The 26,969-nt window shown below is 44.4% G+C and overlaps 1 protein-coding gene across 8 annotated transcripts in view; it reads left to right on the forward strand.

Moving 5' to 3' along the window:
- Positions 1-26,969, forward strand: part of ARHGAP25 (Rho GTPase activating protein 25) — a 91,251-nt gene that overhangs the window by 52,456 nt on the left and 11,826 nt on the right. For 3 of the 8 annotated variants that reach the window (XM_025261265.3, XM_044926079.2, XM_045162266.1), the window contains exons 4-7: positions 6,059-6,175; positions 20,287-20,494; positions 26,220-26,352; positions 26,804-26,881. In XM_025261265.3, coding sequence (XP_025117050.3) covers positions 6,059-6,175; positions 20,287-20,494; positions 26,220-26,352; positions 26,804-26,881 — 536 coding nt within the window. Of the gene's footprint in view, positions 1-6,058; positions 6,176-12,596; positions 12,783-12,860; positions 13,108-20,286; positions 20,495-26,219; positions 26,353-26,803; positions 26,882-26,969 lie in introns of those variants that run through there. The other 5 variants (XM_006042761.4, XM_045162267.1, XM_045162270.1 and 2 more) reach the window with 4 other exon arrangements.

Raw genomic sequence — 26,969 nt, forward strand, 5'->3', positions numbered from 1 at the left:
CTCCTGCATTGCAGGCAGATTCCTTACCATCTGAGCCACCAGGGAAGCCCCTGCTGTGTGTGTAATTGTGATCAGTTATTGAATTTAATAATTTAATTATTTAATTTCTCCTTGCCTCTGTTTCTTTACCTGTGAAATAGGGACAATGATGATGATGGTGAGGATTAAGTAAACAAATATATATGTCATACTTGGTATAGTATCTGATAACAGTGTCATGTCAGTGTTTGATGTTTTGGCAATAACTAGAGGAAATTGTTGGAGAAGGCAATGGCACCCCACTCTGGTACTCTTGCCTGGAAAATCCCATGGATGGAGGAGCCTGGTGGGCTGCAGTCCATGGGGTCGCAAAGAGTCGGACATGACTGAGCGACTTCACTTGCACTTTTCACTTTCATGCATTGGAGAAGGAAATGGCAACCCACTCCAGTGTTCTTGCCTGGAGAATCCCTAGGACGGGGGAGCCTGGTGGGCTGCCGTCTATGGGGTCGCACAGAGTCGGACACGACTGAAGTGACTTAGCAGCAGCAGCAGCAGCAGCAGAGGAAATTGTAAAATTCAGAAATCAATCTCCAAACTGGCTATGACTGTTTATAGAAAACAAAGAAAAATAGGATATTTTTTTAAAGTTCAGCTCTTCCTAAGTGGCCACCTCATGGGCCTTCCCTTGATTTTTATATGAGGAGCTATCCATTTTTCTTCCTTCTGAAAGGAAGAGCCTACTTTTCCAATCTCTCCTTTCTGAGAGAACTCCACCCCTTTCCCACAAATTTTTTTCTCTTTCTAGGGCCCCTTTCCAGCACAAATCATGAGACACAGCCACTTATGATAACTTGCATCCCATAGCCTGATTTTTCAATGTAGGGTGACTCTACTGAGAGTTCCAACTAGAAATTTACGGTGGGCTTTGCACCAAGAAGCCAGTGCCTTTGGAGACTGCCGTGCTAGGGTTGGGTGAAGATTTGTCCTCTCATCGTAACTTACACTTGCAGTTGTCTCCTGGGCTGCTGGGCCAGTTCTTGGGCAAATTCACACATGTATGTAGGTGCACGCACACACTCATCACATAAGGAAAAACAACACTTATAAAGCAATAGTAAGGTAGGGAGCCATTTTCCCAAACATGTCATCCTTCACCCAACCTGAAATGAGACAGTGCTTTCTATTACAATGTAGAGAATTTTCAGTTCCTTTTTTGGTCATCTTTTTGTACGAAAAGATTCTCAGGGGTCAACCCTGGCATAAGAAATGGCCTTCCTAATCAGGGCCCCCTCTCTGTGATCACCAGTGTTAGCTGTATAAAGCCCATAGAGAAGAGTTCCACTGTTGTTATGCTCTGCTTTTCTTTATTTGGAGCAGGCAAAGATTTGTGGCAGGCTTCCCTTCCCTACTTAACTCAAGCAGAATAGCAATCTCCCACCCAAAGGGAATCATCAGGTAGCGGGGGGCTATTCCTTCTGTGGAATATGTAGGATTTAATTCTCATACTGCTTTCTGAGATGTGACACCAAATTTCTTGAGCACCTGCTATGAGCTGCACATGTAGGAACTGGGAACCCAGCAATGAATGAAACAGACTGTAAGCAGCTTAGAATCAAGGGAGGAGACTGACAACAAGCTAAATGAATGAGTACATTGTATAGTTTTATGATGAGATCAGTACTATAAGAAGAAACCAAAGTAAGAGAGAGGAAGTTCTGGGTGAAATGGGGATGGCAACTGTTGATTTATCATTTGAAGGAGAGCAGGCAGAATAGACATCATTGAGAAGGTGACCTTTGAGCCAAGATCTGAAGGAAGTGAAGGCATGAGCCAAGTGCGTATCTGGAGAAGAGCATTCCAGGGAAGGGAACAGCCGGTGCCAAGTCTCTGAGCCTATTTCTCATGTTCAGGAAACAGCAAAGCGGTCAAGGTGGTTACAGTGGAGTGCTGAGAGGGGAGAAGAGGAGGCAATTTGGTCAGGGGTGGGCCCAAGTTTCACAGGCACTGGTCAGTAACCACAAAGTTTGATTTTTGTGCTGGAAGGATGGAAAGCCATTGGGAGTTTTGAGCAGAGAAGTAACATGATCTAACTTTTGTTTTAAAACTCTTTTGAGGCTAAAAAGGGGCAAAGATATAGCAGGAGCAGCAGAGAGGAGGTTATTGCAATTATACAATTGAGTGATAGAGACAATGAAGGGGGTGAGAAATAAAGCAATTTTTGGACACATTTTGAAGACAGAGAGTACTTCATTTGCTGACAGATTAGATGTAGCAAAGAGAAGTCAAGGTTGACTTCAAGGTTTTCACGCAAACAGGAAAGCTGGCTTTCCTGAGATTTGTGCATGTAGAAGATCAAGGCTTTAGCTTTGTATTTTTGTTTTAGTATTAAGTAGTTAACTCAATTTTAATGGCAAGGAAAACAATGTTCAGGGTAATTTAGCTACTGCTTCCATAGAGGTAGGGATATGATGTTAAGAGATTTAGAAAAAAGACTCCCCACTAGATTTGGAATGGGAGGGGAGATGTGAAGGAAGGGTCCCTAGAGAAAATAACATTTGTACTATATTTTAAAGGATGGGCTTCTCTGATAGCTCAGATGGTAAAGAATCTGCTTGCAATAAGGGAGACCCGGAGTTTGATCACTGGGTGGGGAAGATCCCCTGAAGAAGGTAATAGCTACCCACTCTAGTATTCTTACCTGGAGAAATCTGCGGACAGAGGAGCCTGCCAGGCTACAGTCCATGGGGTCACAAAGAGTTGGATACAACTGAGCAATTAAACTTTGACTTTAAAGGCTGGCTAGGAGTTCCTTAGGCAAGGGGAAAAAGAAGGCAGGTTCCTAACAAGAGAAACAGCCCAATAGGTGACACATGCTGAACAGACTGTTTAAGTCAGAGAAAGTATGTTTCTGAGGGCAGAGCTGCTATTCTTGGGCTTTGTATTAATGTCAAACAGTTTCTCTCAAAGACAGCTCTTCCTAGCACCTCAGTGTGTCTAAACACTCATTTGTTTGTAGGGCAACAAGAACTTTCAAATTCCTTATGGTTCTTGTCTCTCAAATCTATCTTAATCTCACTCAGCCTCACTTTCCTTAGCCTTTGAGAGAACCTACTTCTGAATCCATTTTGTCATCAGCTGTTCTGATCAGAAAGATCAGTCACAGAAGCTCTGATTATTTAGAAACATCAAGATCTGGGTATTTCTTAATTGTTGCCATGATGCAACCAAACGAGTCTCTCAGGAATGAGTGTGAATTGAAAGGCATATTCTCTCAGACTGGAGTGTAGGAGTGATGGAAGACACCAGATGAATTTTGGCCAAGGTCAAATTTGAAGCACCATGGGCTGATGGAGACTCTTGAGAGAAAGATCTGTAGCCTTGCCCTGAGTTTGGTGGTAACTTACTGGGTAACTTATGGGCTTCCCACGTGGTTCTAGTGGTAAAGAAGCTGCCTGCCAGTGCAGGTGATATAAGAGACGTGGGTTCGATCCCTGAGTCGGGAAGATCCCCTAGAGCAGGAAATGGCAACCCTCTCCAGTATTCTTGCCTGGAAAATCCCATGGGTGAGGAGCCTGGTGGGCTACAGTCCATAGAGTTGCAAACAGTTGAACATGACTGAAGTGACTTAGCACTTACTGGGTACCAATGGGTAAGGCCCGTTGCACCTCTGGGCTTCATTTATCTGTGGAGCAGAAATGATAGTAGAGCCTTATTCTACTTCAAAGGGATATTGTGATTCCTTTGGGATTCCTTAGTTCTTCCCCGAGGGCTTTTTACTGCCTATTTTACTTGTGGAAACATCTGGATGTTCCTCAATAGCCAGTGCTTCCGTGGACTGAGACCAGAAGAGCTGTTGATGACCCAACGATAAGATGGATTCAGAATCAGGTTTGTTGTCATTGTTGAGTCACTAAGTCATGTCTGACTTTGTGACTCCATGGACTGTAGCATGCCAGGCTACAGAATCAGGTTTCTCCAAAGCATAAAGAAAGTGAGACTGGGTAATTTTAAGGTGGGTTCAAGAGACTGGAAACAAAGGAACTTTGGAAGTATTCTGTTGCTGTGAAAGAAAATACAGGTTTGGGCCCAACTGGGCAGATATAACAGGTTCTTTTTAAAAGTTTTTTTAAAACAGATGAACCTATTGCCAGGCAGGAATAGAGACACAGACATAGAGAAGGGACACGTGGACACAGTGGAGGAAAGGGCAGGGTGGGATGAATTGGGAGAGTAGCATTGAGATATAGATACTAACATGTAAAATAGATAGCTAGTGGAAGGCTGCTGTATAACATAGGGAGCTCAGCTCAGTGCTCTGTGGTGACCTAGAGGGGTAGGGTGGAGGGTGCGGGGGAGGGACACTAAAAAGGGAGGGGGTATATGCATACATACAGCTGACTCACTTTGCTGTACAGCAGAAACTAACACAAAATTATAAAGCAATAATACTCAAATAAAAAATAATAAATGAAAAAACAAATAAAATTGGGACTATGTTTTCTGACATCTAAAAGAAATTGATCTTATTTGATGTACATTATTATGTAAATTACAGGTGTCCAATATAGTGATTCACAATTTTTAAAGGTTGTACTCCATATATAGTTAGTATAAAATATTGGCTATCTTCCCCATGTTGTACAATAAATCCTTGTAGCTTATTTTATTTTATACCCAATAGTGTGTGCCACTTAATCCTCTACCCCAGATTCTCTCTCTCTACTTCCCTCTCCCTACTAGTGACCACTAGTTTGTTTTCTATATCTATGAGTTTGCATCTCTTTTTTTTTATTATATCCACTAGTCTGTTGTATTTTTTAGATGTTATCTATAAGCAATATCATACAATAATTATCTTTCTCTGTTTGACTTATTTTACTTTGCATAATGCCCTCCAAGTTCGTCCATGTTGCTGCAAATGACAAAATTTCATACTTTTTTACTGGCTGAGTAGTATCCCATTGTATGTATATACCACATTTTCTTTATCCATTCTTCTGTTGATGGACATTTAGGTTGCTTCCATATCTTGGTAATTGTAAATAATGCTGCTATGAACATTGAAGTGTTTGTATCTCTTCAAATTAGTGGGGTTTTTTTGTTTGTTTTGTTTTTTGATAAATACCCAGGAGTGGAATTTCTGGGTCATATGGTAGTAGAACAAACTCTTTTTGAAGGAAATGCCCTGATATTTTGAAAAGAATGGGTTGATATCCCCTAGAATAATTTGAGATTTAATAGTATCTTGTCGTTGCCCTTATTTTCTTGTTGTTTTTAAGACCTATGTTTGACGGGTTCCCTCTCTATGCCTCTCCTTCTCTCTCCCTACTTGTCTCTGTCACTTTCTCTCATTCTTTGTCTCGGTTTCCTGTCCCTACTCTGCCCCCTCGTCATTTCCTCTACCCTTTTGTCCACTTGACAACTCCAACCCAGGACATACTACAGATGTATGTCTATAATATTGGGTTTAAAGTGAAAACAGTAAATAAAGTCCTAACAGACTTCATTGGTCTGTCAACTATGTATCAATAGCCACTGTTTGCAATGTCTCGTGCAGGCAGGAGAGCAGTAATCCTGAACAAGAAGTACTGATTCACAAGATAGACACCTGTGTGCTCACTGTCCCTCCCTCCTGAGTTGCTGTTTCCTTTCCTACACCCACAGCTGAGCTCAGGGTAGCCGAAGAAAGTATCCATGACTGGCATGATAGACTGAAGTCTTCAAAACTTGTACGGGCTGAGCCTGTCCCTTCTAGTACTGACGTTGCCCCTCGCACTTCCTCTTACGTTTGGTAGGAAACGGCTTCTGTCATTCAAGGGAGCAGATCTCAGCCCAAATCAACAAAATTGTCAACCACTGGGTTCAGTGATTCATCTATAGAATTGGGAGTTTCAGCAAAAACAGCAAAGGTGCATGGATATTCAGTTCTTCTAGGAATAAGTAGATGCTTTTGTGTTGTTTGACTGATTGTTTAATTGGACCAAAGAAGCAATTCAGGCTTGACTTCCCCCTTGCTGCCCCTTGCTCTACTCCGTGGCAAATGTAAGACCTTCATTAGTGTTACTTCTTCCTCCAGCCTCATGTGACCAGAGTCGTACAGGACAGGATTCCTATGTCCTCATGGCCAGCTCCCAGGCGGAAATGGAGGAGTGGGTTAAATTCCTTAGGAGAGTCTCTGGCACGCCCTCTGGAGGTAAGGACCCCTGCAGGCTTTTCTGAACAGGTGTCTGTGACATCTCAGAGATGGGAAGGAAGTAGTTTCAGACATGATCTTTCCTGGAACAGTGTTCAAAGAAGACCACGAGGGGACAACTCTGAGGCCGTGCTCATTGCCAAGGCTCTAACTTCCCTCCCCCAGTGATATCAAAGCCAACTCTAGATTGGCTGGAAAGATCTGTGTTTGCACTCATCGACAAATGTGTGTGATGCCCTGAAGTGGTCCTTTCTCCTCTCTGGACACAGTGCTTTTGTCTGTAAAATGAATGGATTGGAGCAGCTGACCCCAGTCACCAGCAGCACTAACCTTCAGCGGTACCAAGAGTCTGCCCAGTTATAAGGACTTCGGAACCTAAAAGGGTTGATGGCAGGATCTATGCTAAAAGCATAAGTAAGGCTGATCAGCACAGGAAAGGCAAGTTGCTGTGGGGGTCAGACTGGGGAGAGGTTCTGGATTTGTGTCTAGTGTTATAGGTATGCACTTTTCTGGCTTACAAGTATTTGAGTGTACAAGCTCAAGTTCAAGGTTACAAGCTTGAGTATTTGAGCTCTCTGAGAAACTTGATGCTGTGTCCACCAGGAGCCCTGCCTGTGAATAACTAATGTGGAAAAAAAATGAAATTAACAAACAGGTGAATCCAGTATGTGATTTTTCATGTCATAAAAAATATGAAAGAACTGATGTGGACATGATCTCAAGGGACCACATAACACAAATGAGTGTATTCAACTTTTTTAAGAAGACACTCATTTTTGTCAACTTCAGGATAACTGTGTAATACATGATTATCAGTTATGCTGCCTGTTAATTTATAAATCATTTGGGGGGGTGCTTTTACAACTCAAATATTATGTATTTTTTAATTGCCCAATTATTTCTTTCAAAAATGATGAGCACCTTAACAATTTTGTGGACATTTGAAAAAGTATAGGAAAATAACCACCCATAAGGCTACCGAAGATATTTTTATATTTTCCTTTCAGCCGGTGTTCATATATACACACTTCTTCCCCAGGATGATAAACATAGGTTATATGCAATCCAATACCTTTTATTTTCTAGTTTAATTTTCCAAAATGGTTGTATAATCTTAATTGGAAAAATTTATGCAAATGATGTTAAACAAGAAAGAGGGACGCATTGGGCATCTGTAGTCGCTCCTTCAGGAAACCAAGGGCAGGAACTTCCAGGAGGACTCAAGGAACTGAGACTGAGAACTGATCAGCATGAGCTTATCCTGTTTGTTTCTGAGGGGCCATGCAGCTGTTCATTCTGTTTTTCTCTGCCTGCTTGTCTGTTTTCATCTAGTTAACAGCCCTCTATCACTCATGCCAATCCCAAATACTGCTGTGCTAGCTCCAGCTTTCCTGTATTTCTCCCTTAACTACCAGTGGAGATTGAGCTCAGCCTCTTGTTGTTCAGTCACTAAGTCCTGTCCAGCTCTTTGCGACCCCATGGACCTGCAGTACACCCAGCTCGTCTGTCCTCCAGTATTTCCCAGAGTTTGCTCAAATTCATGTTCATTGAGTCAGTGGTACTATCTAACCATCTCATCCCCTGTCGCCCCTTTCTCCTTTTGCCTTCAATCTTTCCCAGCATCAGGGTCCTTTCCAATGAGTCGGCTCTTCACATCAGGTGGCCAAAATATTGGAGCTTCAGTTTCAGCAACAGTGCTTCCAATGAATGGGGTGGCAGCAGAGGCTGAGCTCATTCCCTTTCATGGATCACAGCCTTGTGGCGAAGGCACTTGCATTACTCAATGAAGCTATGAGCCATGCCTTGCAGAGCTACCCAAGACGGATGGGTCATAATGAAGGGTTCTGATAAAGTGTAAGGAAATGGCAACCCATTCAGTATTCTTCCCTGGAGAACCCTGTGAACAGTATGAGCTCAGCCTCTATCATGGCCCCATTCCAAACTCCTGGCTCAGCTGTGGTCAGGATCAGGGGCAGGGATGCTGTCCTATGACCTGCATGGGGGGTTGAGGGGTGGGCTGTGAGAACAGAAGTGACTTGGATGGGACAGCTAAACTCAAGACTGCCTGCCTCCTACAAAGAGCTGCAACCTATTACCAAAAAAAAAAAAAGTGTGATTTCATTAACCATTTCCCAATTCCTAAATATGGCATTTTTGGGGGTGCTAATCAAGTAGAGATGAGATGTTTATTTATTAAATGTCTATTCGGTGATGCTCACCCTGGCTGGTCTTATCTGTGACCTTCCTTACTGCCCTGGATTGTGAGATGGTTGACGTTTTCTTTCCTGGATCCAGTGCGTTGACTAAACTGACAAGGGTAGTAGATGCCTTCTAAAATATGTACGTGTTCTGAGTCAGAATGCTGTGGCTGTGCTGTGAGCAGCGCCCGTGCCCCCTGTGGTGCTCTGCTCCGCCTGGCAGGGTGAACTGCTGCTACGGTCATAACACAAACGGGGATTTCTTCCTCACCCCACCTGGAGGCCACCACCATCAAAAGCCAGTCAAGCGTAAGTCCTGTAGGCAGAGGAAAGTCCAGGGGAGGACAAATAAGAGCACGGCACTATTTATTTATTCAGAGAACAAGGTTTGGATTTGATGTGGCATCTCAGACCCTTAAAAGTTTTCCGTTAAACCAAACTCAGAGATCTCAGGATGAGAAGGCATTTGAAGACAGCAGAGTCCAGTCGGAGGCCATGGGACAAGTCAGACATTTGTCCTTCCTGTTTTTAAGTCAGGACAGTCCAGTCCTGAGGAAGTAAATGATTTTTCCAAGGGGCCCAGGTATCAAGGGGCAGCAGCAAGGCTACTGTCTCTGTAGGGGGCCCTCTTTTGCCTTGTTAAGTGCCGCGGATCTGGGTCTACTGGATCCCCAGGGCGCATCCTTCAAACACCGGGAAGACACTGAGATCTGTTGCTGCTGTCTTTTTCCAGCTCTTCATGAAACTTTCTATGACTTTTTTTCACCCAGAACCTAATCACATCTCACCACCTTCACTACCTCCATCCGAGTTGAGATGCCAGACTGTCTTGTTCCAAGTGCGGCTTTGATCTTCACACTCTCTCCAGGCTTTCAGCCTCTCCATCTTACAGTCTGTTTTCAACAGAGCAGAAGAGCAAGCCTGTTAACTCTGTCATATCAAGATCCTGCTCTACTCATCACAGTCCAATAGCTTCCTTTCTCTGTCAGAGGAAAAGTCAGAAGCGTTAGGATGAACCTGTACACAATCTGCCCCCATCCCTGTGACCTCTCCAACCTTGTTTTCTAGAACCCTCTCCAGTGCTCATTTCACTCCAGCTTCACCAGCCTCCATGCTCTTCCCCAAACACCCTGGACACAGTCCTGTCTCAGGGCCCTGGCACTTACTGCTTTCTCTGTCTGTAATCCTCCTTTCTCAGACAGCTGTGTGACTTGGTCCTTTGCTTTGCTCAAGTCCTTGCTCAAATATCATGTCAGCAAGCCCTGCCCCAATCGTCCTGTTTAATATCAAGCCCTTTTCCCATCAAGTCATTCTCATGACAGTTCTGCAGAGCTGAGGCTTCTTCCTGCCCCAGTTCCTTTTCTAACTCCCGTGATGGGAGAGATAATCCACGTGGTTCCCACGCAAACCTAACTTCTTCCCCATGGCTCTTCCTGCCTTGGAACTGATTCTGAACATGCCTATAACTGTGTCTGATTCTGGGACCAACTTCGGTGGATATGTGTTGTGGGGAGGGGGAGGGTTCCCCCACAAGTTCAAGCTATTCTTCTACAGGAGCTAGGTGTTATGCAATTGAACTCAATTTTGACACTATCTACAAAGGTAAAGAGTCCACCTGCCAGTGAAGGAGATGCAGGAGACGTGGGTTCAATCCCTGGGTTGGGAAGATCCCATAGAGGAGGAAATGTCAACCCACTCCAGTATTCTTGCCTGGAGAACCCCATGGACAGAGGAGCCTGGTGGGCTACAGTCCTTGGGGTGCAGAGTCAGATAAGACTGAGTGACTGAGCACACACGCATGCATCAAGAGATAGCTTCAGATTTCACAGATTAAGAGCTCAGTCCTGCAAGACTGCCCCCAAGCACACACTCACTTCATATGCCTTCGACAAGTCCATATTGTACCATATGTATCTGACCAAACAGCTAGAGATTAGAAATTCCAACAATCCCTCCTTGGGTTCTAATAATTTTCTGGAGTGGCTCAGAGAACAGAGGAAACCAGTTTACTTTCTAGATTACTGGTTTATTATAAAAGGACAAAACTCAGGAACAGACAAGTAGAAGATATGTGTAGGAAAGGTATGGGTAAGCCCTCTCCCCGCACCCTTCTATCAGTTCCTCCTTGTGTTCAGCAACCTGACATCTTTCTGAACCCATTTTGTTTGTTTGTTTTTTTATGGAGGCTTCATTACATAGGCAGGATTGATTAAATCAGTGGTCACTGGTCATTGAATTCAGTCGCCAGCCCCTCTCCCCTTCCAGGGAGGCTGAGAAGGCTGAGACTGAAAGTTCCAAACCAATAATCACTTGGTTGGTTCCCTTAGCAACCAGCCCCCATCCTTAGCTAGGATCCAAAAATTACCTCTTTAACATAACAAAAGACACTTGATCACTCTCATCTCAGGAAATTCCAAGAGTTTTAGGAACTCTGTGCCAGGAAATGGGTGGAAGAGCAAATGTATATTTCTTATTATAAATCATGATATTGCACCTTGGAAAGCAACATTTTGATGCACCTTGGTGTTCCAGCTTTTTCCTTCCTAGACAACCAGTTTATCTCTCTCCTCCTCCCCCCTCCTTTTTTTTACTACGCTTTTCCTAAGGGTCTGTCTGGAAAGGTTAGATTAATTTTTCCCGGAAGTTCTGGATGCAATTCTTGAGTTTTCTAGAATTAAGGAGAACAGAAAGGGAAGTGATCACATCTAAACTTTAAATGACTCTTCCCCAGGCTCCCAGCTGCCCATTTTCTTCAAACCATCTCCTGCCTTTAGTAAGATGGCTCTGCCTTCCCTGGATCTGGCCCATCCCCAGGAGGCTGTTAGCCAGTTTGCAAATTGGTCCTCAGTGGGGACCCGCTTTGCCCTCTTCCTCTGGAGGCTGGCCTCTGAGGTTTTCCTGAGCCATCGCTGGGCACAGAAGCGCTGCTCTAGGTTGTGTGCAGTTTTGCTCCACCCAACCAGGATATAAGAGCCTGGGGGCAGGTCCCACGGTTTAAGAGTCTTTGTGTGTTTGCTAGCACTAGACATGGAGCAAATAAATATGCAATTGTTCTATTCCTTGGGTTCTTTTTCTCTCTCACTTCTTACTGTGTCTGCAGCCCTCAGAGCAAAATTTCACAACCCTCAGCCCAGTGTTGCCTAAGGGAGTGTGGTTTCTGTAATTCACTGTTACCCTGTGTGCCCTGCTTCTTTTCTCTAGCTAAATGGGACATTACAAGGGATGGTCTCTGTTTCTTTTCATTAATTCTTTCACCTCCTTCCCCCTGAGGCCTCAGCACTTGACAGATACTCAACAAATATTTATTTACTCAACAAATATTTCTTGAGCATGTGTCACGTACCAAGCACTATGCCAGCACTGGGTACAACAGTGAGAGAGAGAAAGAGGAGAGAAAAAAAGACAAAGTCTCTACTTTCATAGTCTAATAAAAAGACACAGAAAAGAAGTTAAAACTCCAAGGAAACCCGTAAAATTACAATTGCATAAAGTACCATGAAGAATAAATCTCATGATGCCATATGGGGGGAAAACGTCTTTATTAATAAGTTCAGGAAACTAATGATGATTCAGCTTCTATCTGAAAGGCCAGAAAAGGCAACCTGGGCAAAGAAGGGGGAAGAGGCACAGTGTCTCAGCCAGAGGAACCACATGTACAAAAGTCCTGTGGCAGAAAGGAGAATGGGCTCTGGAGTGAGAGGAAGGTGTGAACAGTGGAGATAGCCTGGTTAAAGCTGGGTCTTTATGCTAAGGTGGTTTGGATGAGGGTAAGGAAGGTGGAGATGGAGAGAAGTAAGCAGGTTTGTATAATGTTTCAGGGGTAACATTGCCCAGACATGGGAGTGAATTTGATACTTAAAGAGAATACGGTATCAAAGATGAGTCCTCCATTTCTATGAGTGCATGGAGGGATGAACTTGGTTGGTAGCATCACACTGTCCAGGATCCTACCTGGCAGTCCTTCCCTGTCCTTCCCTGTCTTCCCCCTGACGCCAAGAGTCCATTTCAAGTCTCCTGGGCACGCCTAGCTGGCTTGCTGCACTCTTTGCTGAGTCTTCTCAATGGGAGGGGGGACATCTTCTCATTTTACCCAGCAACCCACCTCCAAGATCCTTTTCTCTGAAGGCTCAACTGAGCCACGTGCAACTCATTTCTAGGGAAGGGTGGGCTGGCTTCATCAGCGCTAAGTGAAATCCTGTGTTCCTGCCAGAGGCTTTGATATATGGAGCGATGCTGGGAAGGGCTGTGTGTGGGCTTTCTTTTTCTTTTTTTTTTAACGCACCTCCCTGGTACTCCTTGAATGGCAGTTGACAATTAGCTGCTAAGTAAAAGGGGGCACTTATTTTTATTGCGGGGGCCTTGACAGCTTTATGTTCACTCTTTAAAAGCCAAGAGTCATGTGTGTTAAGGTGAGTGGGGAGGAGAAGACGTGTGGGAAGGAGGAAGGGAGGGCCAGGGGCAGGTGCCGACAGATCCCATGGTTTCAGTGCTGGAGTCAGAACCTGAGCAGTGTTTACAAGCATGTGTTGATCTGGAAACAAGAGAGAATGGTTCCTGCAGCTTGTGGAGGAGGGAAGGTCTGAGGCTGGCCCTGCAGAAAGTACGATTCCTGGGCCCCCGCCATGCCTCGTATCCCCAGGATGCCGCGGTGGGAACTGGGCTGTGGCTTTCCTGCCCTGGCACTGCTCTTTTGCTGGAATTTCAGGAGGAAAACCCCCAAGCTCCAAAAGAAAGGTATTTCTTTCCAATTTTGTGATTTGCTTCTTCCACGAAAAGAGGCTTTGCCCAGTGTTTCCCTTCCCTCTCCTGTCTGAGAGGGGGATGCTCCTAGGACTGAGCCTCTGGGGACAGGAGTGGGAGAGAGAGGCAGAGAGGGGGCTCTCCGTGACCTGGGCTGGACCGGAGGCCGGGTGGGAGGGCTCTTGTCCTGAATCCAGGAGTGTTTGAGCAATGATGAAGGAGGAATGAGATTAAAAAGGAGGTGACAGCTAATCCTACTTGTGCTTAACAGAATTAATACAGTGTTCAGGGGTTTTCCAGCAAATCTGGGGTGGAAGCTAGAGAAGTAAGGAGTGAAGGATGGCTTGTGAGAGGAGACTACACAGTTTACCCCTTTCTCTGTCTCCTTGAGCTTTTTGGATGTCTGAAATTTTACCTGGACAATTTTATTCCACTGACTTTACACAAGAAAGATTAAAGTATACTGGTTTTAGAATCCCAGGGTAAACATTAATATGACCTTGGACAGATTTGTAACCTGAGTCTCAGTTTTCTCATCTGTAAAATGGGACAATAATATCTAATTTATTATTTTTATGAGGACTAAATGAAAGAGCACATGAAAACTTTTAAGGTAGTTTGTCATAAAATTAGCTTAATTAATTAAATTATTAATAATTATATGGCATATTATAATTACTTAAGATTTGTACCTGTTTAGATGGAAATGCGTTTGTTAATGGTAATGGGTCCAAAGTAATGAGCAATTCTGAGTGGACGAGTGGTTGGAGAGGGTAGAAAGGGCAGTTCCCTGAAGGGCTGAGTGCAAACTAGGAGGGCAGAGAAAGGGGAGCTGGGTTTCTCCTCTTAGTATCCGTGGGGTGGGAAATGGTCTTTGAGTACTTTCTAACCCACTGTCTGTTGTCTTCCCCCTTCACTGATCCTTCACTGGTTTCCCTTGATTTCTCAGTTCATCTGTTCCCTTATAGCTAGGCTATTTCTTGTCCACCCAGGATCAAAGAATGCAGGATCTTTGAATTCTTTGTCCACCCAGGATCAAAGAATTCAGGATACTCTAGCAATCAGGATCCAGAATTCAGAGGTAGGTAGAACTCAGGATTGGGTCTTTGAAGTTCCAGGGATATTTCGGACTCCAAACTCATGACATGTGATGTGACATGAAGAGTGACAAACCCTGATGTAGACAAACTGAAGAAACAAGGTTGCCCTTTCTCTCATGTTAGAAGGGATCTGTGGGGTCCTGGTGTCTCCAGAGCAGGCAGTTGTCATCTCTTGTTGGTAAGACTAGCTTGCACTGATTTCTAGGCTGGAGCTGGAAAGTTTGGAGTCTTCATCATATAGGTGATATTTAAAGTCATGAGATTATAAAGTACATGCAAAGGCGGAAGGAAAAACTTGAGACATTAACCTTTAGCGGACAGGGAGAAAGGAGGAATCATCCAAGGGGGCCGAGAATGAGGCTGGTGAAATAAATGGAGAACCGAAAGCCATGTGAGAAATTGTCTCAAGAAGGAAGGGGTGATTTGCTGTGTCACATGTTGCTGATGCAGCAGTTCAGAAAAAGACTGAGAATTTGATCACCAGACTTTAAAAATGTAGAAGCCATTGATTTCCTTTCCAATCAATCCTAAAGGAAATCAACCTTGAAGATTCATTGAAAGGATTGATGCTAGAGCTCCAATACTTTGGCCACTGATGGGAAGAGCCCAACTCACTAGAAAAGATCCTGATGCTGAGAAAGATTAAAGGCAAAAGGAGTCAGCGGCAGCAGAGGATAAGATGGTTAGATAGCATCACTGACTCAATGGACGTAGAATCTGAGCAAACCGGCATGCTGCCAGTCCATGGGGTCACAAAGAGTCAGACATAGTGACTGAACAACAACAACAAATTGATTTCCTTGGTAAAGTGCAAGTTTGGGGAAGTGCTGACCAGAGTGCATTTGGGAGAGAAGGGACAAGGAACAGGAGGAATGGGAGACAGCAGGTAACAGCTCTGTGAGGACGTCTGTCATGTGCCAGGCTCTGTGCCAGGAGATAAAAATAGATGGTGAGCCAGACAGGCTGTCTGCCTGTGAGGAACCCACAGTCCAGTGGAAGAGAGATACTTAAATAAATCATCATAAGACGACATGAGAAGTGATGGAGGTATACACAGGGAGTGCCGTGAGCACAACGTAGGGAATAACCAGTTCCCTCTTAGGAGAAGGCATTTGAGTTCAGGCTGCAGGAAAATCAGGTTTCCCGGTGGGGAGGAGGAAGGGCTTTCACTCCAGAGTTTTCAAGAGGAAGGCTGGTTTCCCTTCTATCATAATCTACAGTTACCAAAGAGTCTGGGCTGCAGCAGATGCTCAGGCTATATTTGCCAAATGATTTTATGAATTCCAGTGGAAGAAGTTTGCAAAAAAAGAATTGCAGAAGCACCCATTACAATAATGTTTGCAGTACAAGTGAGGATTGAGAAGAGAGGCAGTTTAAAGTGAATTGAAAATGTCCTGATCTGTTAAGAAGGAAGGAAGGGGTTGCACATCATTCTAATGTGCAATAATTAGTACCTTGTGATAACGGCTTTGTATTCTCAATGCCTAGGAAAGTGCCTACTGCTTGAATAATTGACTGAATTGCTATTGCTTGTGAGAAAATCTATAGAAGGAGCAGTGACTTGGGAGAGTTGGGAGTGGGATGAGAGTGAGACTGGAGAAGACAGTGGGAGAACTGCCATCAGACATTGGGCTCACAGGAATACAGGAGAGAGAGAAAGAAATGAGAGAGGCAGAGATGATATCTATAGAAAGAGGTTGGACCAGATATGCAGATTTGTGTCAGTTTATGGGTGCTATCCAAATGCATGGACTTGTATGAACTTTCCCAAGGATAACATCTAGAGTGAGGAGAAGTCTGAACTGGGATGCTAGGAAATGACACACTGAAGGAGCAGGTAGAAGATGGACAAGTACAGGAACCTGCAGAGGAGCCTGCGGGGAGATGAGACTAAAATGAGGGTGGATGGTTTCATTGCCACGTAGGGAGGAAGTTTTGAGGAAGGAAGGAGAATCAATACCATTGGTCTTCAGAGAAGACCAGCAGATTGTGGAATGAATGAAGGTCAGTTCAGTTCAGCCGCTCAGTTGTGTCTGACTCTTTGTGACCAAAGAGTCACATCACCAACTCCTGGAGCCTACTCAAACTCATGTCCATCGAGTCAGTGATGCCATCCAACCATCTCATCCTCTGTCATCCCCTTCTCCTCCTGCCTTCAATCCTTCCCAGTATCAGGGTCTTTTCTAATGAGTCAGCTCTTCTCATCAGGTGGCCAAAGGATTGGAGCTTCAGCTTCAGCATCAGTCCTTCCAATGAATATTCAAGATTGATTTCCTTTAGGATCAACTGGTTTGATCTCTGTGCAGTCCAAGGGACTCTCATGAGTCTTCTCCAATACCACAGTTCAAAGCATCAATTCTTCAGCGCTCAATTTTCTTTATGGTCCAACTCTCACATCCATACATGACTACTGGAAAAAACAGAGCTTTGACTATATGGACCTTTGTTGGCAAAGTAGTGTCTCTTCTTTTTAATATGCTGTTTAGGTTTGTCAGACTTGGCCATTAAGAGGGCATGAGAAATCTTAGAGAACAGATTGGGTGGGAAGATGCTGGTGAGGATACCAGATTGAAATAGATTGAGAGGTTACATGAATAACAAGGGAAACAATGGAGACCATGGGAGTGGATGACTCTTTCCAGAAGCATACATGTTTCTCTGTAAGCATATTGGTGAAGAAAAGAAAGGAAGTATTTATTGATTGCAGGAGAGCTGGGGTGGGAAATGATTCTTTAATAAACTGGTAAAGACTTAGATGCAGATGCTCTTTCAATTTAAGATATCAAAGAAGAATGAAGTCCTAGAAAAGACAGAAAAGGAGGGTACCTCCGTTTAAGAAACATCATCTTAGACAAAAGCACAGGGTACTTTTCTTCCTCCAAGAGAGGACAGGCAGATGGACAGAGGAGGGAAGATAGGAAAGGCAGGGCCTAGAGATCACGGTTTCTTTCATGATGTCCTCCGTTTGGGGAGATAAGGACAAGAGGAGACAAGGTCACCTGCTAAGGCAGAGGGGAGGGGATGGGTGGTGGGCTCAAGGGTGTGGTGAAGATTTGGACCCGAGGAGATTCTGGAGGGTAAAGGGATATTGGGAAATGCGTGTCCTGGGGAGAATGACATTGAAAGTCGTGACTGTGGACCATGGGAGGAAGAGACAATGAACACAGGAACAAGGCTGAGAGACTCAGATGAGGAGGAAAGCTGGTGGACAGGCTGTGCAGAGGTGTGTAAGAAGGAGATTGATTTCAGATCATCTGCCTCAAGACCTCAGAAATAGAGCTCACATTTGACAGCTCTGACATCTTTGTGTTTGGGATATCTTTCTCTGCTGTGATCCAGTGGGCTCCTTGAGCCCAAATGTCAACTGCTCTGAAACACATCTGCTTTTCCATCTAAGGTGCCCTCCCTAGAACTCTCAAAGGGAATTTTTAAAATGCCCATTGTCTATGCTTTAAGTCAGATCATTTAATCGTTTCCTTCCAATTTGGTGCAAATATCTATCTAGCTCCTTTCACAGACAAGTAGAAACCTAATTCTATATATTTCTTGACACCTTCTAATTGTTTCTTATCATTTTGCATGGGTCCTTTCATTTTCGTAACATGGTAGTAGGCTAATTGAAAGCGAGAGTCACCTCTTACAGGCCCTTGTCTGTAGAACCCATTCCACATGGCCTGCTGCTGATACATGCAGGGCACTCAGTAGATGCCAGTGTGAGGCTGATTCACTTACTGAGGGCATCCCTGTTAGGGTTTAAACTACGGAAATGCTCGAGTTGTCATTAATCGTGGAAAGCACTTGATTAAAGATGGCATAGCTCATTAAGTAATTCAGCAAAATTGTTTGACTGTCTACCTTGTCCCCATGCTAAACATAAGGGTGAAATCAGGTTGAGTTGGACTGAGAGATCACATGAATGACAAGAGAAGAAGTAGAAGCTCTGAGGGCAGGTGACTCTCCTGGCCTACTCCTGGCATTATGGAGCCTACAGTCTTGCAGAGGGCACAGCGCAGATAAGTGATAGTAACCCAGTGAGAAAAGGATTGGGACAGTACAGAAGGGATATAAATGCATTGAGTGAGGATGGAGTTTCTCAGGCTGGGTCAGGGAAGTCTTGGCAGAGGTGATGGTATTTGAGTTGGGCCAAGGAAGACATGGGCTTCCCTTCTGGCTCAAATGGTGAAGAATGTCCCTGCAATGCAGGATACTGGGGTTCGATCCCTGGGCCAGGAAGATCCCCTAGAGAAGGAAATGGCAACCCACTCTAGTATTCTTGCCTGGAGAATTCCATGGACAGAGGAGCCTGGCAGGCTACAGTCCATGGGGTCGCAGAGTCAGACACGACTGAGTGACTAACACTTTCACTTCAAGGAAGACATAGAATCTTAGTAGACAGGGGAGAGAGATGAGCAGACTGGGCAGCTTGAAGAGACTGTCCAAGGGTGTGTAGTCTGGTGAGTACTGTGGGCTTTGAGATCATCAGGGTGAGGTGCCTTTGGGGGCATGGGAGAAAGTCAGGCCAGAAAGGTAGGTAGGGGCTGGTCCAGTTGCTGACCTAAGGGATGCTGGCCCTGGTTTTCAATTTTTACCCACAGAAATATTTAAGCAGACAGTCTCACTGGAATGCTGTAAGTAAAACAGATAACAGCCCAGCAGGTCTGAGGTGATGAGGATCCCCTGGAGCTTTGAGGGGTAATTTGAAAAATGCTGCTGTGGCATTTGGGGAAGAAGTGGGTGATTATTAAAAATGGAAGCATACTTGGGTAGACCAGTTGTTTACAAAGGTAAATAGCAGGAGGATTTTGAACAATTATAGGAAAGGAGACCACAGCAGAGGTAGGGAAGGAAGGAGTCCAGCTTGGCCTCGGGCAGTGGGGAGTAAGGAGGACCCGGATTCCAGAGATATGGCTGCAGCTCTTACATGTGGCAAACACATTAATTAGAGACCAAATAAAGGGGACCCACCAGAGAGCGAATCATGGGGAAACCAAAGGACTTTGGGCACAGTGTCCTAGGGATTGGAGTGGTCAGTGCAGCAGAGCCCTAATGATGCCAGAGAGAAAACCAGGCAGGACAGAAATGAAACCGTGACTGTCTTCTGACCTCCAGGACATGAAGGGCATGGGGCCCTGGTGGGGAAATGGGTAGCCAGCCAGTGTCCTGATTCATAAACTAACCTTGTTCCACTGCTGGGGTGGGGAAATTATAGAGCCAGATGCTGGCAGAGCTGGGTGGAGCTGGTCCACACATGCTTCGCTGGAGGCAGTGTAATTCGGAAAAATATTTCTGGAGATCAGTTTGCATACCATAGTCATTAAAATGTTCAAACGGCTTGACCTAGTAATTCTACATGTGAGAATTGGCCCTAAGGAGATAGTTCAAAAGGAGGAAAAACCAATGTTCATCCAATCCAAATGTTAATTAATCAATTAAGCAATTAATTAGAAATTATACATTGAACTAGATACATTCCTGGACCTCTGCTAGGCTAGTGACCATGGTCACTGTGGCAGTGTTAACAACAGTAGAACATAGTAAACAACATAAATTATTTAAAATGCTGCGATGGTTTAATACAGTACGAGACATCCATATGATAGACTATTATGCTTTAACGCTAAATGACACAAGCAGAATTCAAAAGCTTCTCTTGCGTTTACTGTTTGGGTGTGAATTCTGACTTGTACTGTGTCCTGGCACCTGACCTTGGCAAGTTCATTAACGCCTCTAAGGCTCCGTATCTTTAATAGTAACACAGGTATAACAATACTATCTCATGGAGTTGGCTGTCAAGGTTAAGTGAGGAAAGGTGTTCAAATTTAGCACAATTCCTAGCACAAAACAAGCAGTCATTAAAAGTGAGTTGTTCTTTTGAATACTATAAATGTAGACAAACAGACTGACTGACAGCCTCAAATGGACAGCCCCTACTTTAGAGCCCCAGGAAATATGATGTGTGGTTTGTCTTGTATATTTTGTTCAGTATCATTGCAGAAAATCCTATCACTCTGACTGCTCAGTTCTGCCAAGGGAAATTGGAGTGACGGGCAGGCTCTGCTTTCTCTCTTCCCAGCCGTGTTTGGCCAGCGCTTGGATGAGACTGTGGCTTATGAGCAGAAGTTTGGCCCCCACCTGGTGCCCATCCTGGTGGAGAAGTGTGCCGAGTTCATCCTGGAGCATGGTCTGAATGAAGAGGGTATCTTCCGACTGCCTGGGCAGGACAACCTGGTGAAGCAGCTGAGAGATGCTTTTGACGCAGGGGAGCGGCCCTCCTTTGACAGGTATGCTGTGCTCACCTCGTCGCCCCTGTGCCCTGCTTGGCTGAGAGGACCTTTGTCTACCAGTGGAGCTATGGGACTTGCATAGATGCTTCCAAAATCCCTGGCTTGCAACAGAAAAAGCCTTTTGTTCTGTCCGTAACTCAACATTTGGGAGCCTGGAGCATGGTTAGAGAAGCATGCTGAGCATTTGTGTGAGAGAGGACATGAACTAGGACTAGGGCCTTGCAGGTCAGTCAAGAGGTATGTAGGATATGGGGGGAGGGGAATGCGGACTCAGGGAGAAAGATGGGACCTAGCTCAAGGCGCACGATTTGAAGCAGATGAGGGATGGAGAATGGCGGAGCTGGCTGGGCAGACTTGGGGTGGTGGATTAGGTACCGTGTCAATATCCAAGGGTTCCGATGGTCTTTCTTGGCTTTCCAGAAATGTCCAGGGCCAGGACTTCTTGCTTATCTGCGGGAACACAGTCCTGTGCAACTCTGAACTTAATTCAGAACCCTTTGGGAGGGAGTACAGACTGACATCATGGCAGCCTGGTGTTTTCCCAATCTCGTCTGTGGAGGTTGCCCAGCCCTGTTTGGGGCATTTCAGGTGCAGTGATGTTTCTTCCACCCTCCCCCTTCCCCCACTGCAGCTACACAGCCCAGGTTCTTCTCTGCCCTGCTCAACTGGCACAACCGCCACGACATTGGATACTTTTGACCTGTTGTGCAATATTTGCTCAGTTGCCTGCACGCGCTTGTCCTGCTGGCAAGAAAGAGCCATTGTTCTTTCGAAATCAGCAGCCCATAAACCGAGGTTTAGTGAGCCGAGCCTGAACTCTCACCAGTCTCCAAAGATTGAAATCCCCCCAGGAGCTTGTTTATGATGGAGGACTAGGGCTGATCCTGGGGCAACCATGAAGAGCTAAGTGTGGTACTGTGTCGACTGTCTCGCCCTCCCTCTCCCTCACCTCCCACTCCAGTCACCAAAGATGCCCACTCTCCTTCAGAAGCATTGCTGAGACCCGTCTCTTGCTCTCCATTCTCAGCCACTGTCTTGGTTTGGAGCATCATATGTCTGTCTCTGCTGTCCTTGGCATCCAGCAGGTTAATTTATCAAGGTACTGTGTTTTAACAGGAAAGCAACAGGCGAAGATGTTACTGGAATGAGAGCAGGTTACAGGCATCAGATTTACAGAGCTTTCTGGGAGGACCATAAGTCACATTTCACCATCAGGCACCTGTTCAACCAAGTGCACTACCTTTACACTGACTTTTCTTGTTTTTAGCTAGCTTTGCATGGATCAAAAGATGCAGATGGGTTATTGCTAAAGCAGTGAGAGCAGTCAGCCAGGAGGACTAGAGGTGATTATGGGAGTTGCCAAACACCTGCCTGAGGCTTGAGCTCCTACATTTATAAAGTCAGCCTGGGTGGTTGGAGTTGAGTCTTTGATTCCTGTGAAGTATTTGGGGCTGGAGGAAGGAGAGTTTCACACACCTTGTCTGATTGCTCCACCCCCTAGGACTGAGGAGTAGAATTTACACATTCAAAGTAAGAAGGGTCACCTGAGGCTCTTCAGAGCCGACTCTTGGGGCCACGTGACCCCTAGGGTACTTGTCTAGATCTTCTACATTGGTCATGTGTGCAGTTCCACCATCAGATCCCCCAAATTACCTCTCTAGAAAGAAGAAAAACAAAGGTGCTCTTATTTGGTAGGTTCTACTGCAGATATATATGGTTCTCATTACATATAAGTAAGAATTTTAAAATGTCTTTGTCGAGTTACTTCTGGGCTGGATACTGCCCATATATGATTCACTTCCCATACCTATATTTCTGTGAGAAAAGGACAAGTGTGCCACATTATAAGGTTACAACGCAAGGGTTGGCAGACCATCTGAGAGGCCTTGGCTAATCTCTGATGGGTCAGTCATTGAACTCAGAAGTCACTTGGCTCCTGACTTGTTCTTAGTCTTTGATTAAAAAAAAAAAAAAAAATATATATATATATATATTTATATATATGGACATTTCTTTAGGTTGGAGGAAAAGCAAACTCAGGAAAAATCATGCTGGAAATTTAGACTATAACCATAATATTTGAGCCAGTTCTGTAACCATGGGGGCACAGACATTAAACCAAAAATTTAGAGACAAAACTGTATAGTTCTATTGTGTTAAGTGCCAAGAAATGAAAAATAGATGGTATTTTTTTTCATCTATTTTTAGTTTCATTTTTTCAACATTTTTCATTTCAGCAGGGGGCTTTTGACATGATCTGCTGGATTTAGGGGGCTTCCCTGGTGGCTCAGACAGTAAAGAATCCGCCTGCAATGCAGGAGACCTGGGTTCCATCCCTGGGTTTGGAAGATCCCCTGGGAGGAGGGCATGGCAACCCAGTATTTTTGCTTTCACCCCGAAATGATACTTAATCTGAGATACAATAAACAAGCCTAAGGATTTAGCCAAGCCAAGCAGAATTATCTTCCCCTGACAAAATGTACTGGAAAGCTTTCAGTGGGTTGCAATAGTCTATGATGATTTAGATGGCTAATTGTGTTTTTTGATGATAACTTCAAAGTATGAATCCTGTATCTGTGGTTACAGTCCCTTTCTCAGTTCTAATGTTGGCTATTACCTTCTCCAGATTGAGCTATCTGTAGAGTTTGGCTTTTTTGTTGTTATGTTTATCTTCAAAATTTTCTGGTTCTTGATGTACCATCCATACTATTTTTCTCATTTCAAATTCTTTGTTTTCCATATTTGTTCTGTGGGTGTGTTCTGAGTTTTGGGGGCTGTGCCACATGATGGACGATGCATTGGAGAATGGAGTCATGGCAGTAGGAAGCCAAATAGGGGCTGGGGCAGAATCCTGGCAAAAGACGATGGCCTTCTGGAACAGGGCGGGGAAAGGAGGGGCAGGACTTAGAGGGATTCCAGGGGCACTTGCAGAGTGAGATTAGAGGATGTGCGGTATGGGAAGGGCTTCAATTAAACCAGAGATGCACGTTGGATGGACAGTGATTCAGGGGCACTGGGACAAAGGAGATTTCTGGACTTAGGAGAATGCTGCTCTGCAAAGTATCAGATGCTATTTTCTGGGGAACTTCTCCTGCATTTTGATGCGAGGGCTTTGCCAAGGTATTTTTAGGCAGTGACTCAGCAGGGAAGTCTTTTCCATAATCCCCACTTTAAAGTGAATAGTCCCCACCCCTGGTTTCCTGAGGGCAGCAGTGGAGCAGAGGCATGGCCCTGTGCTTGCTGGAGTTCTGCTTTGGAGTTCACGGGCCGCAAAGGCTGGAGCCTTTTCAGGAGGCAGCGCCAACCACCAGCCATCGAAACAAACCAAAGAGAAAACATTTACATGAAATGTCAAGACAGAGAGCTCCACAGTCAAGCTGTGATGTTCTGGTTTCTGAGGCTTCAAATGCCTGCCTTCTCCTCCTCATGCCCAAATCCACCCCTCCTGGCCCTCCTCCAAGAGTGGTTCCCACCTAGCCCATCCACTTCTGTATCCCCCATTGCTGATGTCCAGGAAGCACTCAGCTGAACCTTTTACCACATCACAGCTTTTTAAAATACTCCTGGGGCTGTCTCTTACAAACACGAGTTTTTCTTTTTCTTTCTTTTTTAATCGAAGCATAGTTGAATTACAGTGTTTCGAGTGTACAGCCAAGTGATTCAGTTACACACACATATATATCTATTCTTTTTCAGATTCTCTTCCATTATAGGTTATTACAAGATATGGACTATAGTTCCCTGTGCTATGCAGTAGTCCTTGTTTACTTATTTTATATGTAGTAGTGTGTATATCGGAGAAGGCAATGGCACCCCACTCCAGTACTCCTGCCTGGAGAGTCCCATGGATGGAGGAGCCTGGTAGGCTGCAGTCCATGGGGTCGCGAAGAGTCTGACACGACTGCGCGACTTCACTTTCACTCTTTACTTTCATGCATTGGAGAAGGAAATGGCAACCCACTCCAGTGTTCTTGCCTGGAGAATCCCAGGGATGGGGGAGCCTGGTGGGCTGCCGTCTATAGCGTCGCGCAGAGTCAGACACGACTGAAGCGACTTAGCAGCAGCAGCAGTGTGTATATGTTAATACCAGACTCCCAATTTACCCCAACCCTCCTTCTTCCTTTGGTAACCATGAGTTTGTTTCCTATGTCTATAAGTCTATTTCTGTTTTGTAAGTAAGTCCATTTGTACCATTGTTTTAGATTCCACATATAAGCAATATCGTACATTTGTCTTTCTCTATCTGACTTACTTTACTTAGTATAATCTCTAGATCCATCCATGTTGCTGCAAATGGCATTATAATATTTTTTTAAAGGCAGAGTAACATTCCATTGTGCAAATATGTAGCACATCTTCTTTATCCATTCATCTGTCAATGGACATTTAGGTTGCTTCCATGTCTTGGCTATTATAAATAGTGCTGCTTTGAACAGTGGAGTGCATGACCAGTTTTCCATGATATGAATGAAATAAGCATATGTTTTTTCACTATTGAACTTCAAGTTTATGGTATATTCAGACTCATTTTCTCTTATAGAGCTGTGGGATAAATGCAATAGCTCCATAAACCCCAGGGATCAGTAGACTTTTCTTAAAGGGCCACAAATAAAATATTTAGGCTTTGTGGGTCAGACAATATTTACTGCAGCTACTCAACTCTGTTCTTATAGCATGAAATCAGCTGAAGACAATACAAAAATGAATGAGCATGGCTATGTTCCTATAACACTTTATTTATGGATGCTGAACTTCAAATTTCATATGATTTTTCACTTGCCATGAAATATTCTTCTTTTGACCACCCCTCTCCCCCCCAACCTTTTAAAAACGTAAAGCCCATTCTTAGCTCACAGGATGTACACATAAAGGCGATGGGCCAGATTTGGCTTCTGGGCCATGGTTTACCCAGTCTTGCCCTCATTCTCCTTGTTGATAATGTGCTGCCTGGCCTATGCCTTAATTCCTCATCATCCTTCAAATCTTTTCTGAAGCGTCTCCTAGGACTCCCCAGTTCTATGTTGGATATCCCTTTTCTACATTTCGATGCAGTCCCAGGTCCTGAACGTCCCTTGTCTTTGCACTAACCACACAGTATTATAATGACTGGTAACATTTGAGTCTGTACAGCTTTGTTACTAGATGAAGACAGGGGTCTTGTGTGTCTCTCAGGTTCACTGCTGAAATCCCTATATCTGACATAGTATCTTGAACTTAGTAGGTTCTCTCAACACTTACTGTTGAGAGTAAGTGTTGAATAAATGATCGTGTAAATATATGAATGAAGCCCAGAACTATGTAAACTCTCTGAGGGATTAAAGAGAACAATGGGCCATAGCTATAAACGAGTTATCACATGAAAAACTATAGACTACATAGAAAATGCTAAGTTGTAATATACTAAGTAACTTAGAGAAAGAAGAAAGCAATGAAGGCTAGATAGTTTAACAGGTTTAATGGAAAAGTAGACCTTCAACTTATCTTTGAGGCTCTTAGATAGAAGAGATAAAGGAAATGGTGTCGGGGATTGTTATTCCAGAAGGGGGAGTAGCAAAAATATTGTAGTCAAATGCATCTTTATCAAACTCTGCTGCTGCTGCTGCTGAGTCTACTTTGCAAAATTTCCTTTTGGGGACCTGGTTTTATTCAGTGGATCGCCAGCAGGGAGGTGAGGAGAATTCTGGAACTTTACTTTCAAAAAGCATTGCTTATTTTCTTCCAGAGATACAGATGTCCACACGGTGGCCTCCCTGCTGAAGCTCTACCTCCGAGACCTCCCAGAGCCCGTCGTTCCCTGGAGCCAGTACGATGGGTTCCTGCTCTGTGGGCAGCTCATGAATTCAGATGAGGCAAAGGTTTGTATGTCATTAGAGTAAGTTGTCCTACTTTAGAAGAAGGTAATGGTTACTGAACACTAGTCTGGTAGGCAAGCAACAGTGGGTCAAGGGTGGACCTTTTGGTGAGATACTTTGTTAAACTAGAACTTTCTCAACAGCAAAAAGTTGAATGAAGCCAATCATGGTGACAGTCTTTATGGGATATCGCACGCCAACAAAGAACTAGACTATCATCAATACCCTCAAGTCACCTTAAAGCTAGTATGAAAAGGAGGATGCTTCTGAGAAGGTTTCAAGCAATATGGCCTTGCTGAAACCTGCTGGAACAGAAAGACAGACTGACCAACCTGGAGGGCAGATGCGAGGTCCCAGTGTTCTAGCTTTGTGATACCATGCATGGCAGGCGTGGGTATATGAGGAACATATGCTGGGGAGAGGAAGGACAGGAACTTTCCTTGGCTCATTTCAGCCACAGCTGCCTGCAGGGCCTACAGTTCCTGTCTGCAACATCACAAAGCTCTTCACCAGCAGGAGTTTTGATCCTCAGGTAAATTGTTTCCTTAAAGGCCTTAGAGTCAACAGTTAACCACATTAGAATCATGTTAAAGAAACTAACCAACCAGCAAAATAAACCA

This window comes from Bubalus bubalis, chromosome 12, assembly GCF_019923935.1.
Source record: "Bubalus bubalis isolate 160015118507 breed Murrah chromosome 12, NDDB_SH_1, whole genome shotgun sequence".
NCBI classification, from domain to species: domain Eukaryota; kingdom Metazoa; phylum Chordata; class Mammalia; order Artiodactyla; family Bovidae; genus Bubalus; species Bubalus bubalis.